Source organism: Haemaphysalis longicornis, unplaced genomic scaffold (genome assembly GCF_048455015.1).
Source record: "Haemaphysalis longicornis isolate Haplotype H1 unplaced genomic scaffold, Haemaphysalis longicornis Haplotype H1 scaffold_5, whole genome shotgun sequence".
Classification (NCBI taxonomy): domain Eukaryota; kingdom Metazoa; phylum Arthropoda; class Arachnida; order Ixodida; family Ixodidae; genus Haemaphysalis; species Haemaphysalis longicornis.
This window is the reverse complement of record NW_027526385.1, coordinates 27,799,268-27,812,540: the sequence shown is the minus strand read 5'-3', so window position 1 is coordinate 27,812,540 and position 13,273 is coordinate 27,799,268. Positions and strand designations below refer to the sequence as shown.

General features: G+C 46.2%; 1 protein-coding gene across 1 annotated transcript in view; it reads left to right on the top strand.

Annotated features, from left to right (window-relative positions):
- LOC144137996 (fatty acid synthase-like) overlaps positions 1–13,273 on the top strand; it is a 73,853-nt gene that overhangs the window by 47,894 nt on the left and 12,686 nt on the right. Inside the window, exons 16-21 of the mRNA XM_077670029.1 lie at positions 729–883; positions 1,793–1,993; positions 3,408–3,737; positions 5,589–5,708; positions 7,851–8,206; positions 11,202–11,555. Coding sequence (XP_077526155.1) covers positions 729–883; positions 1,793–1,993; positions 3,408–3,737; positions 5,589–5,708; positions 7,851–8,206; positions 11,202–11,555 — 1,516 coding nt within the window. The remainder of the gene's footprint in view (positions 1–728; positions 884–1,792; positions 1,994–3,407; positions 3,738–5,588; positions 5,709–7,850; positions 8,207–11,201; positions 11,556–13,273) is intronic.

Genomic DNA, 13,273 nt, shown 5'->3' with positions numbered 1-13,273 from the left:
GCAACGTATAATGAAAACATCACTCAAATAAGGTGTATACTGCAGAATACCAATAAACTGTGACGACTCACCAAGTCTTTTCTAACAAATAACTTGAAATGCGATACGTCTACATTGGGCGTTTCGCCTAGTGCATCCAAATTAACATTATTTTTTCACAGTTTTGCAGAATTGCAACTGGAGCTTATAAGCAAAACTGTCTTACGCCTTCATTGTACATCTGAGGTCAGCATTGGGCCGATAAATATATTTCCCGGAGGAAGGGAAGACGTATTTACAATATTTACACGGTGTAGCCAACGCAGAGAGCCCCGCAGCGATAACGAGAAGACTGTCCTATTTCTCTTCTCCGATCCCTGCATCGATTACCATGCACAGTTGTCGCAACTTATTTGTCGTTTGCTAATCTATGAGCTATCGTCGCAAAACAATGGTTTACCTTGTGTCCTTCATTACAAAAAACAGTTGTCGAAACAAATCATTTGTCAATTGACGATAATTGGTACACCCTTCCCTATTCAAGAGATAATACTCCTTCTCCCTGCACAGTACGCAGTACCAAAAAACCTTTGCGCATTTACAACTTTCAGACCTTATACGAAAGGGCTATTTCAAGTCAACCGCTAACACGCACCTTTCATCTTTTTTTGGCAATAGCCACAGTACAAAAAAACGTCTTTCAAAAACATGCTTTCCCGCCAGCACTATTCTCTGCACGCCCTCAACAGGTGCATCCTAGACTCAAGCATCGGAGGACTGAGCGATGTACTCGACTTCGACCCGAGTGACCCTAAGTACAAGGAAGTCATGGAAAGAGCGTTAGTTATGAATGTCTATCGGAACGGACAATGGGGATCATACAGGCACTATAGGGGAAAATTCCGTAAGTGTTCCAATTTTTTTTCTTTGTGGTTGTTCCCTTCACTTAAATTTGCTGGGCAGTAAACTCTTACAACAAAGTCACCAGATAGTGACAGAAACTAGAAGCTACTCCTCAGAAAAAAAAAACTGTTTTAACAAAACTCAGTTAATTCGCATTCATTGATTTGGGAGAAAGAATACGGCGTCCTTTAGGGAAATAACAACGTAGACGAATAGTAGCGATGACGAAAGAAAGAAGCTGCATTACAATGCGGCTACAATCTGGCATCGGGATTTTCGCCTTGGTTGTTGAAAAGGCATTCCTTAAATAATCTGGTAGCATATTTTCAAAAAAAGTCACCACTCCTAATTTGATTGAATGTTTGACCATTTCCTTCATAAATATGTTTAAGCAAAAAGCACTCCCATGGAAAACAGTAGGTTTCAAGCGCAACATCGAGATATTTTAGACCGTTGTTCATCGGTTTAAAATAACGGTTCAACACTTCCTCAACCCTAATCCTCACCGCGCAAACGGCATGCTCTCGTAACCGTCTCATTTTGAGGTGTACTTTAAAATACGCACTCGACGCAAAGCGCCGTTTATATTTAAGACAGCTATACAAAAACGCCAGACTCATATTACTTTGTTTTTTGCACCTTACGATAGGACATATGAATGCTATATGATATAAATGATTCAACAAATCACTGGACTTTCACTAAAATCAGCGGCACTATTCGGCACATTCAACGTGTCACAATTGCTATTGTGTCAAAATATGACTGACAAAATTGGAACCACTTAGGCGAAGAAGAGAGTGCGCTTAAAGCTCGCTTCCAAGCAAACTTCAGTAGGATGCATTCTTTGTTTCATATTGTATAGCCTTGTGTAACATCGGCTGCAACTTCCACCGACGTCATTTTCCAGGAGCTTTCCCGACCACGGAGACTGATATGGCATACCTCGGCATGAGTGCTCTTGGCGACCTGTCCAGCCTAAAGTGGTATGCGTCACCTCTCCGCCACATCTCCCACTCAGGCGCCGTGCTTTGTAGCGTTTACTACGCTCCTCTAAACTTCCATGACATCATGCTCGCCACGGGAAAGCTTCACTCACAAGAGCCATCTGGTGGGTTGGCAGATGATTGATATCGTTTGAATTCTTTTGGAACGATTGAAATACATTGCCTTTAAAATGCAACTGCATTGAATGAAGAACGGTTCGAAGTAAATTTTGTGCGTAGGGCGCCTGCTGTCAATTCTGTATTGCGGCATCTTTTTCGCGCCTCTTTTAAAGCGATCGAAGCTCTACATGGTTCGTGCCCTAAGAAAAGCCTTGCGTGTTTTCTTTATTTGTGCGTGTTTCCTTATCGCGCATTAGAGTGATACATTCGTCCTTTCATCCTAAGGCCGTAACTTAAGATGGTGCCATAGAATTTCGTACAATAACAACTAGAGAGGAATCTGGCGCTGCGATCGCCCGCCGCAATGGGCGTGATGGGTAGTTCTGGATTCGGATTGGCGCTCGATGGCTTGCGGAAGTTATATGAGTTCGATTGTGCAGACAGCTTCGTTTTCGTTTTGGACTTTCATGAACGCAATTGCTTACGCCGTGTGTTGAAAGAAGCGCTCAAAAATACGTTTCTCCTTGAACTGAATGCCGCACGCGGACTGACGCCGCCTTGAGCAGAAATGTTTTATAACCCAGAGTTGCGAATCGGATTGGTTATCAATTCATTGCCGCACAGCGAGCTGGTTTCGCACCCTCCAGCTGTACATGGGGTACACAAAGGGTTACACGAAGCCTGGTGATTAAATTTGACCACCGATGTATTTTGAGCATGTGCGGAAATTTTCACACTCGAGGTTAGCACTTCTCATACCACCAGAGAAAGTGACCACTTCGGCGGGAGCTGGACACGTGACCTCGTTCTCAACAGAGCAGCGCCTTACCAGCGTCGAGTAAAACATTAAAACATCGCCGAACTGTTCTAGCATATAGGGTACGTTAGCCCCATCGCATATACCGCAACACGTCACCAATATGACTATTGTCTCAAAAACCATTGATGGAGCGCATGGGATAGCAATGCGTGATCGTTCTCGGCTCAGTTTCCCCTTCATAAGTCCCGATAACCTCGCTTTACTTCGACATCGAAGACAAGCGCGCAGCTGAAGTGCCACAAAAATGGGAGATTAACGACTGATTTTGTTTCCAAAAAGCACGTTAATAAAAACAACACAGTAACCGGAAGAAATAGGTCAACAGAAGCGCTAAAAAGTTCGTCAGTCAAAAAACAACCTCGTGGTGACTATATCCACTTTAATGTTGATACCGGGCATGTTACTAGGGCAGCTTTCAACGTGCGTGGCCCCGTGGCTGCCAGCTGTATTGACATGATATTGTTCGGCCATATCGGTGTCTTAGACTCTCACCCTGTTCCGTTCTGCTTAGCAGCACTGTTTCCGCTACACATCATTTTTTTGGCTTTTGAACTCTTCAGCAAAGGTTCTCCATTTGTTTCTCCTCCAATTGCATGTAGCGACCAACGCCATGTCCGACTGCTTCCTGGGCCTAGAGTTCTCTGGCCGCGACCCACTTGGTCGCCGTGTGATGGGGGCGGTGCCTCGTCACGGCATGGCGACGGTGGTGCCTGCCGACCCGGCCTTCCTGTGGGAAGTGCCCGAATCCTGGAGCCTGGAAGAGGCGTCCACAGTCCCCGTGGCCTACTTGACCGCCTACTACGCGCTCCTGGTACGAGGCAACATGGAGCCCGGAGAGTCCGTGCTCGTCCACTCTGGCAGCGGAGGTGTCGGGCAAGCTGCCATCTCTATTGCGCTCTCCATGGGATGCACCGTCTTCACCACTGTTGGTTAGTGTTGAGACGAGGGGTGGTCTTTTCTAGATTCCTTATAGGTACGGCTCCATATTTTCGGATAAATCCGAAAAATACCTGCCGGTAAAGCTTTTCCCTATGTGGATTTATCACTCAAACGCCGATGTTAGCGTCACGGGGGCAAAAAATGATGACCGAAGTTGACGATGGGCTAGGGTATCATTGCGTCTAATACCACAACCTCTGGTACGCCAAAACGAATATGCTTTGAAATTAAGTGTTTTGCGTGTATAATTGTTTGCGCCTCGTGTGTCCTCATGTGTTCGCGCTCTGGTATGATATCATCGAAGACTTCCGGGTATTGAGAATACAGCCGAGTAAAGCTCGGAATTACGGACACTTAAGTATTTATAGGCTGCAGAGAATTGGTGAATTTAGAAGAATTTCGAATTTGTGGGGAATTATAAATGCGTAAGACACAGATCCGTTTCTGTAGTGCTTTTGACACACTCATTCGTCTATGCTGTTTTTTTTTCTAGCCAGCTGAGACAAATCTAGTTGCTTTAGAGGAGTCGTCAGCTGTGGGCTTTCATCAGTCTGACAGACTTGCATTAAGCTAATGTGTGCTGCGGCAGCCCGCGTTTGTACAGATGCCTATCGGGTACAGCGCAGCACATCAATGACGGAAGGAAGAGCGAAACAACACGAGCTCTGACTTTCAACCACTTTAGAAAACACAGAGAGCTAGTGTATGCGTCACGTTTGATAAAAAAATCACATCTCCACGCCGTGAACGATGCCGAGGGCGCGAAGCAGTGGGACGCAAGTTGTGAATTGCTTGTGTGATGAGCGTCGTCGTCCCTGCGTGCTGATGCACTCCGAGTTTTAAATGATTTTGAGGTACAGTAAATTCACTGTAAATGACAAGCGCCACACGAAAGGCAATTCGCGTCCCAGTACTTCCCACCCTCGGCATCATTCACGGCGTCTTTTTCCGCAAATTATCGTTAGATAGTTTAGGGTTTTTGCTTTATTTTTGCGTTTTCTACTCTTTGAAATTCGCGCTCTTTGCTACTGCAGTTACGGCCGCTCTCCCCAGATGGCGCGCGGATGGTACTACAAAATGATGGGGTATGCGTGGTCTACGGAAAAGAAACAGAAACTATGCGGCACATAGTGTTAGAATGTGAGGCTATCCATCCAAATCTAGATGAAGGGAATATTGGGCTTCCAGAAGCCCTAGGATTTAAGGGTATCAGAGAGGAAGTTAACTTCAAGGCTGTCGAGGGGACGAAAAGAAGATTAGAATGCTGGGGAACGAAAAGCAGAGAGGGGGATATTGCCTAGGACAGTTACCACCTGTAACAGGGAAAAAAAAGTATTTCGGCCCTAATAAGCTTTAGTGCCTGCCCTAAGCAGCACTAGTATTAAACCAAGAGTGTAAAACATGGTTATATTAGTCCTTTTTGGTAAGATGACATGTCATCACCCCGCTTCAAAGGGGAAAACAATAGCAATCATCAATCATCATCATCAGTGTGCGCCGCTCTCGATAGAAGGCGTACAATGCTGTGCGCACGAAAAGCCCCTTGCGCACGGACATCGCCAGACATCGGCACGGACATTCCGAGGTCCTAAAGGGCTTTGTCCTTAAGAAGCGAAAACAAACACAACGGCCGCATAAAACACCAGTGCTCCCGTTTTGTTTTACGGATGCTATCTCAGTCTATAGAGATCGCTTTTCAACGCGTAGCGCCCAATTTCTCACAGCAAACATGGTTCGCTTCGAACTAATGGGAAAGTTTAGGTCACTAGGGTCTCCCCATTTTTCGAGCAAGAAAAAAAATGATCTTCAATATTTCATTTGAATTTTATTGCCATCTGCAGCTACGACGGAGAAGCGGAATTTCCTCAAACGTCGCTTCCCACAGCTGCAGGACTGCCACTTCGCGAATTCACGTGATGTCACTTTCGAGAAGCACGTCCTTCGGGAGACTAAAGGCAAGGGTAAGTGAAAAATATTTATTCCGACAGGGTGCGCAGTTTCAACAGCAAAAAATTACACCATCCTCCCATGGGGAACCCTGATGAGGATGCGAAGCATCGTGGCGGTTCCGTGCGGTTCCATTGTGTTACCGTTATGTTGAGTGATCTGGTTTTTACTAGCGCCAGAGGGAATTCCGCGTCCGGGTCCACACCGGTGGCAAAGGCACGCAAGTGCTGTTGTGTTACGGTGAGTAGGCGGTGGTTCTCGAGGCGCCGAAACTCGTCCATCATGTTCTTCTCGATGTTGTCTCTGTGGTAGAATCGGTAGTCTCCGTCAGCTTTGGTGAGGTAAAGGTTGTTGACATTGGTGCACCGGCTGAGAGCAATGTACACGCCCTCCTTTCGCAGCTTTGTCTTCTCGTTCTTCTTCTTCTTCGGCGGTTCCCCTACGGGAAGATGACGACGGTGGTTGAACGCGAACCTATCTCGTGTTTGATTCCTTGGTTGGCCAATCCCTAGGGGCATCCTGCCACAATCAGCATCAGAGGCGCTGCGGACGGGACTGGTTGAGCTGCAAGGCGCGTGGCGCTTCCCGCCACAGCTTTCCCACGGGAAATTCAGCATCCCCCTCTAAAGTTTTCAGTTCGTCGTTTCCGTTGACGTTCAGCTTCGCCTGCCTTCGTTGTATCAGTAGCTTCTTGACGTAGTTTGAATGAGTCAAGGACATAAGGCGCGTTCGTAGCACTTTCTCCTGTCCCGGATTTGTAGCGTAGTGGGAAGAGCACCGCGTACGTCCCGTTGCGGCCAGAGAGTCGTGGGATCGAAACCGGGCGCCGCTAACTATTTCTTTTTGTTATAGTGTAGTATCGCGGAGCTGTGGGTGTAAGGAGGAGAGTTGCGCGTGCGCAGTGAGCGTGTGGATGGCGCCGCCATCAACGACGCAGGACCAGGCGAGCCTAAGAAATGCTCCGCATTTAAAAAGAGGACTTTTTGCCTGGAGGCTATACTGAAGAAGACTCGGGAGAGAGAGAGAAAGAACTTTATTCTGGAACCTTTGGGTCAACGACGAGTGGCGACCAGCGCTTGGAGGGCGCCGGTGACCTGGGCTGCACGTTCAGCGAGTCTTTGCTGGCACGCGGATCCGAGCTGCCTAACGCCGCCTCCCTGTGCTTCACACAAGAGATGAGAGGGAACGAGTTTTGAGGGCATTGCCAAATTATATGAGCAACTGTTTTGTGGGCTCCACAGCCGGGACATTGGGGAGAGGGAAATACATATGAATAAATTGCATGTAGTCTGTCGCGACAGGGGAATGGAAACCTTAGCACGAGGACACCAAGACAAGCCCAGCCTAAAACTCCCGGCGACCGAGGACGTATTCGGTTCTCCACCGTACTGTGCCGGACATTTCCTGATAACATGCTTAAACAACAGAAATTTCTCGCTCGGGTACTTTTTTGTGGGAGGGCAGGTTTCTATCTTACACTGCGGAGACAGAATTGAAAATCGGAAGAGACTAAACACTTGGACTTCACCTCGGAATGGTGTGGAAATTAGAAAATTCAGTTTTGTTGGCCAAATACTTCCTTGAGAAGATCTGCCCGTATCGAGTAACTTTTTAGCGTTGTGGGTGCCTCGAAATTGATTGTCTGAGAGATAAAATTTGCAAAAGAAAGTTTTAGGCACATCGCTTATTATTGCTGAGACACATGGCAATCATGAAGGCGCTCTTTCACAACTGTCATCCCAGTGTGGACCGTAGCTGCTACTGTATCCGTTTAAGCTCTCATGACCTTACCAAGTTGTAATCAGTCTGGCAAAAGTGGGCTAGCATAGCCTTCTTTAGAGCAAATAATGAGCATCGTAGGGTCTAAAGGTTGCCAGTATGTCTTCAAAAGTATATTTTAAATTGCAAATTTTGGACTCTTATGTACAATTAAGGGTGTAGCATGAAATGGTGAATTATCAGCCGGACAACGTAAGTCTTCGAAAACTCTAAATGTAATTCTCAACGCTCTTGCATCTGGCAGAATTAGACTTCGTGAAAGAATACGCACATAACCATCTTCACAACGCTGAAACTGGCTCTCCTTGTTCTCGCTTACATCTCTGAAACCTGGCTGGAACCTTCACTGGAATTTTGTTCCTCCAACCAATGCGCAGGCGTGGATCTCGTGCTCAACTCACTCGCTGAAGAAAAGCTTCAGGCCAGCGTGCGCTGCCTGGCACAGGGAGGCCGGTTTCTCGAGATCGGCGAATTCGACCTCTCCACGAACTCCGCACTGGGGCTGTCCGCATTCTACAACAACGTCACCTTCCACGGCATACAGCTGCATGCTCTGTTCAGCGAAGACCCTAAAAAATCCAGAGGAAAACAGCGTGTAGCCGACCTTCTCCACCGAGGCATCATGTCGGGGGCTGTGAAGACTCTGAACACAAACCTCTTTCCTCGGGAGAAGGCTGAGGATGCATTCCGCTTCGTGGCGTCCGGCAAGCACGTAGGCAAAGTGATTATGGAGGTGAGCTGGCTTGCCATACGTCTTTATTATGTAATGACATACATGCCGATAAGAATCGACTTATAGCCCAGAGTGAGACCGAGGGAAAACGTCGCCAAATGAGCCTGGTCACGCTTTCTTAAAACGCGGGAAAAACTGTAGTCATTCCCTGCCGGAACGGGTGCACTTCGTTATTCATCGCCACTTTAGAGGAGGTCGACACCGACGCCCAAGCGCAATCTCACCTCGCAGATGTCCCGCTGTGAACTAGGCATACGGGCTCGCTGCGTAGCTGTGGCCACTGATATTGAGTGGAACTGAATGTGTGGGATGTCTTTGCTTTTCTGGTTAGCACTGCGGAACCTTTGTGCCTTCTGTCACCCGACATGGCGATTAGAATAATATGAGCAGCGCACTGCTTTAGGGTTTACAAGCAAGGACCATTTTGTCTGAATATACCTTCCGCACCAGAAAGAGGGGCGAACCGTTTGCAGCCCATTTGAAACGGTTGAAAGAAATAAACCGTGGTAGATGTGACTGTACCCTGCTCCACAGTATGTGGTAGATGAACCTACTTTTCGCGCACTGTCCGGGCCATTTTATCAAGGGCCGTATTCTGAGTCCCTCCTCCACTCCATTTGCTTCCTCCACTCGGCTGACGAGAGGATACCGCAATGCTAATGCATGGGCAAATCGATTTCAAGGATCCCCTCCACTGTAGGGTCGGGTAAAGGAAGGACTCAGAATACCATGGTTAGGGTTGTTCGTTTTCGAGTTTCATATATTTTTTTTATCGGTGGGGTAAGAATCGGGTGCTATTTCTAAATCTGATAATCGGGATAAATAGGCTTTCTTTGCGAGATTATGCTAATATTCACGTTTTTTATTAAATATACAGATGTACTGCGTACTACATACAATTTGTTTTACCAAAAGTTATCACGAGCTTCTTAACTATATTGCATTGAAATGGGTGTTTGTTTTAAGTTGGTAATCGAGGGGACATCAGGGTTTTTTATATAGCAAATACTATCTGAAATTTATTGTTGATTTGAAAATTAATCTGTGGGAATAAGAGTAAATAGCACCGATAACCCCTCAGAAAACAAACGTTTTATTCATAAAAAGCTTGTCATCGATTTTTTACACGTCGTCCTAGCTTATCATCCGCATGCGCAACACCACAGTCTTCATTCTAGACCTGCCCGATCGTTGAACGTATCTCAGCTGGAGCAAGTTCTCTAGACACCGAAGCTTCCATTAATTAGGCACAACAATGCAAGTGCAGCATTTGCCCGAATGGGGTAGCGAGCGGGAGAGTAATGCCAGTACTCAATGAGTTCGGCAGCTCTGTTTGTGGGGTTCGCTTCCAACAAGTACTGGTTGAGAACGACATACTTCTAGCCCACTACTGGGCAGATGGCTACTTTGAAATGGTCCATTCGCGGAAAAATCGAGTTAAGCCCGATATTTCTGAAACATAGTAAGAGTGTAAAAATTGAGCAAAATCGGGTTTTACGCAAAAACGAACAACACTAATTATATTGCACAGCTACGTTTTACTATGATATTGTTTTTGTTTTTCAGTTGCACCCGTTTGGTAGAATAATTGTGCAAATAAGGAGAGGCAACAATCCCCAATCCCCACACAACAATCGTGCAAATAAGGCAGCCACACGCAGCAGAAAATTCTGATTACTTTAGTTTTTTTTTTTTCTTGTGGCAGTATTTATGGAAGGCCACGGCGACCAGTCTTGCAGTCTCGTTTTCTCGTGTAGTCACTGTTCACCGAATATCACGAACCAACTAGCCAGCCACCGCGACTGATTAGGTTCATTGCGCGTGCAAGTCGCATGAATACTCAATAGATGTGACGTGCTGACGCCACAGCGGAAGTAATTTCTTCATAGAAAATCAAAACTGACGGGCAGCGAACAAATTTTTACCAAGCCTTGCTATTGCTCAGCATGCCGCTATTTTTCGAACACTTGGGGTAGGCACCGTTGGGCAAACTGAAGATTCCTAAAAAAATGGCGGAAACTACACACGCACAAGTCAGAATCGGTGCAAAGCGGAGCTTTGAAATCACGCTTCTCGTCTTCTACGGCCGTCACACGTTGTTGCTCCTACCGTCGCTTGTGGACGTAGTGCTCACGCCGCTTGTAGACTTTTGTGGGCCGCCACTTCTTGTGGTTTCGTTCTTTTAAGCATAGTGCTCAGGCCTTCCATGTCTTCTATGTACGTCACGCTTCATTGCCTTGCCTTACGTCTTCGAACCAGCATGCAAATTCCGGCCGGAATGCCTGGAGGAGAGCGCCATTAAGTGCTGTTATGAGGAGCATAGCTCGTGCGACAAAGAGTACAAGAGTCCACGGACAGTCGTTAGGGCAGAAAACGAAAGCTTCGCTTTGAAATAACGCTACCAACGGTAGGTTTTGAAGTGTTGCAATGCTTCCGCAACTGGTCATTCAGACTACCAGCAGTGTTCCCGAGATTTCGTTTGGAGCACGAAAAATATATGCTGTACGTCACACCTTTGAGACAATCCCCTAACAATCCCAAGTGCTTATTACAGCACCCTTCAGCCGCAGCAAAACTGGGACTTGATGGTATTCACGACGTTCACATCCTATAAGGCACGCTCTAAATCATATTGCCCTTGTCCTCGTGGGCGAACTTCAAGCAATGGAGAATTCGAACGATTGGATGGAATGATGCAATTTGTGACGCAGAAGCTGTTAAATTCGACTGCAGCGGTTTCAGTTCGTCCGCGACGCTCACTGTTCATCTAATGTACATAAAGTGCCTATCCTCGTTTGCCACGTTTTTCGTCTAAACTTTTTGTGTGCTTAACGGTGACCAATCATAAATCACAAACTTGCTCAAACCCATGCGTTGCTAAGCTACACACAGCCGCTGCTTTTGTCTCGAGACACGGGTGTCCTTTTTCTACAGTTTATTTTTGCTGTTTGCTCACGGGAATTATGTTTGTATGGCATTTGGTTTGTGCGTTCAGATGCGTCCTGAGAAGGAGCCTGGCGCCACAAGGCCACCGACTCCACTGAAGGTTGAAGCCGTTCCACGCACCTACTTCTACGACCACAAGTCATACGTGATAGCCGGAGGGCTGGGTGGCTTCGGCCTGGAGCTCGTTGACTGGATGGTGGCACGCGGCAGCCGCAAGCTGGTTCTCACTTCCAGGTCCGGAGTGCGCACGGGATACCAGCGGCTCTGCCTGCATAGGTGGAAACACACTGGTGCCACTGTGGTTGTCAGCAACGCTGACATATCGACCGAGCACGGAGCCCGACAGATCCTATCAGAAGCGACTACCCTAGGACCTGTCGGTGGCATCTTCAATCTTGCCATGGTAAATAAAAGCGAGCAAACAATAATGCACATTAGAGTGAAGAACCCTAAGCTCAAATGTACGGTTGTTTTATTTATTTATTTATTTATTTATTTATTTATTTATTTATTTATTTATTGTTTGTTTGTTTGTTTGTTTTTTATTTATTCATATATTTATTTGTTTGTTTGTTTATTTGTTTTATTTATTTATTTGTTTATTTGTTTGTTTGTTTTTTATTTATTCATATATTTATTTTTATTTATTTATTTATTTATTTATTTATTTATTTATTTATTTATTTATTTATTTATTTATTTATTTATTTATTTATTTATTTGGAGGTGCCCGCCAGCAGCACTAGGCCTTCTTGGGGAGTGCACTATACAACTACAGTACGCAGACAAAACAGCGAAATATGGGCACGACTTGCGGAGCAGGGTGAACCGTGAAATGCAATCTGCCCCACACACGCGCGCCAATGCACGCATGCACGCACGCACGTACGCACGCACACCTACACTCACAAACACACACACCCAAACACGCACGCACAGTACATACACACAAATTATTCACGTAAGAAATGAACATTATGGTCGGGTACATCGGCACGCAGAAAGGCAACGTTCGTGACAAAGTGCAGGCATTCGCGTACACTCGCACTCTAAACGATCAACTGGTGATACATATCACGCTGTATCATACTGAGGAAGACAGATATAGCGGCATTAGCATCTAAAGCTACATTATTAACATTGTGAGCATAGGGACGTTATTGCCGGACATTATGCCCAAACGCAGCATAACCATCATCGCTTCCATTGTGGACACTAAGGGGTGTGTTTCCCGTTTAGTCATGTCTGTGCACCCATCGCCATTATCATCTGTAAATGATCATCATCATCCCCTCGCTTCGACTGCGGACGAACGTCTGGGCTCGGCGACCGAATAAAGGCCTTCTTGTAAAACGCCGTCTCTCAATATGCACAACTATGCAACGTCTGCTTCTGTAATGTGCAACACACGCAATGCAAAACTAACAGCATCATAAACGGTTGAGCGATGTTCCTTGACAGGTCTTTCAGCTCAAATAAACATTTATGTATCTGTTCACTGATGTGAAATAGTTTCTTTCGCCTTCTTTTCGCAGTTCTTTCCCGTTTATTCAGACTAACATCAAGCGGCCTCTTACATTTAAATATGATAACACGGTTGAAGGAAGCACCTAGACTATCATTCCCAACAAGTACTCACGCGCTCAAAAGCAACTGAGAACCTCCCCTTTGCAGAAAACTGTCCCGCCACGACCAATATTATGCCCAATGTACTGAAGAAACGACGCAATACTTGGCTGCCACTCGGGACTAGCAAACAACCGTAATGTAGTCAGCCGAAGCTGTTACAATGAACAAGAACGAAACGTTTAAAGCGAAGCTTTCAACCTCTCACTTATGTCGTCTGTAGTCCACCCAAAACGCACGGCAGGAAAGCAAAACGTCTTCTGACGGGGATGACAATCGTGGGTGAAGTGAATAAAAAATAACAACTTCCCGTAGACGGAATCGAACCTGCGTCCCTCGCGTTATGAATCCGATGGTGCCACTTCGGCACAGCCAAAGCAGCTTTGGTTTGCAGAGGGGTGCATGGGCGTGCACATTAGACAGCCATTGATATTTTGCGTCAATATGGCACAAGACAGCAGAATCGCTTCTGGGTTGGCTTGTTTGGTGTCGGAC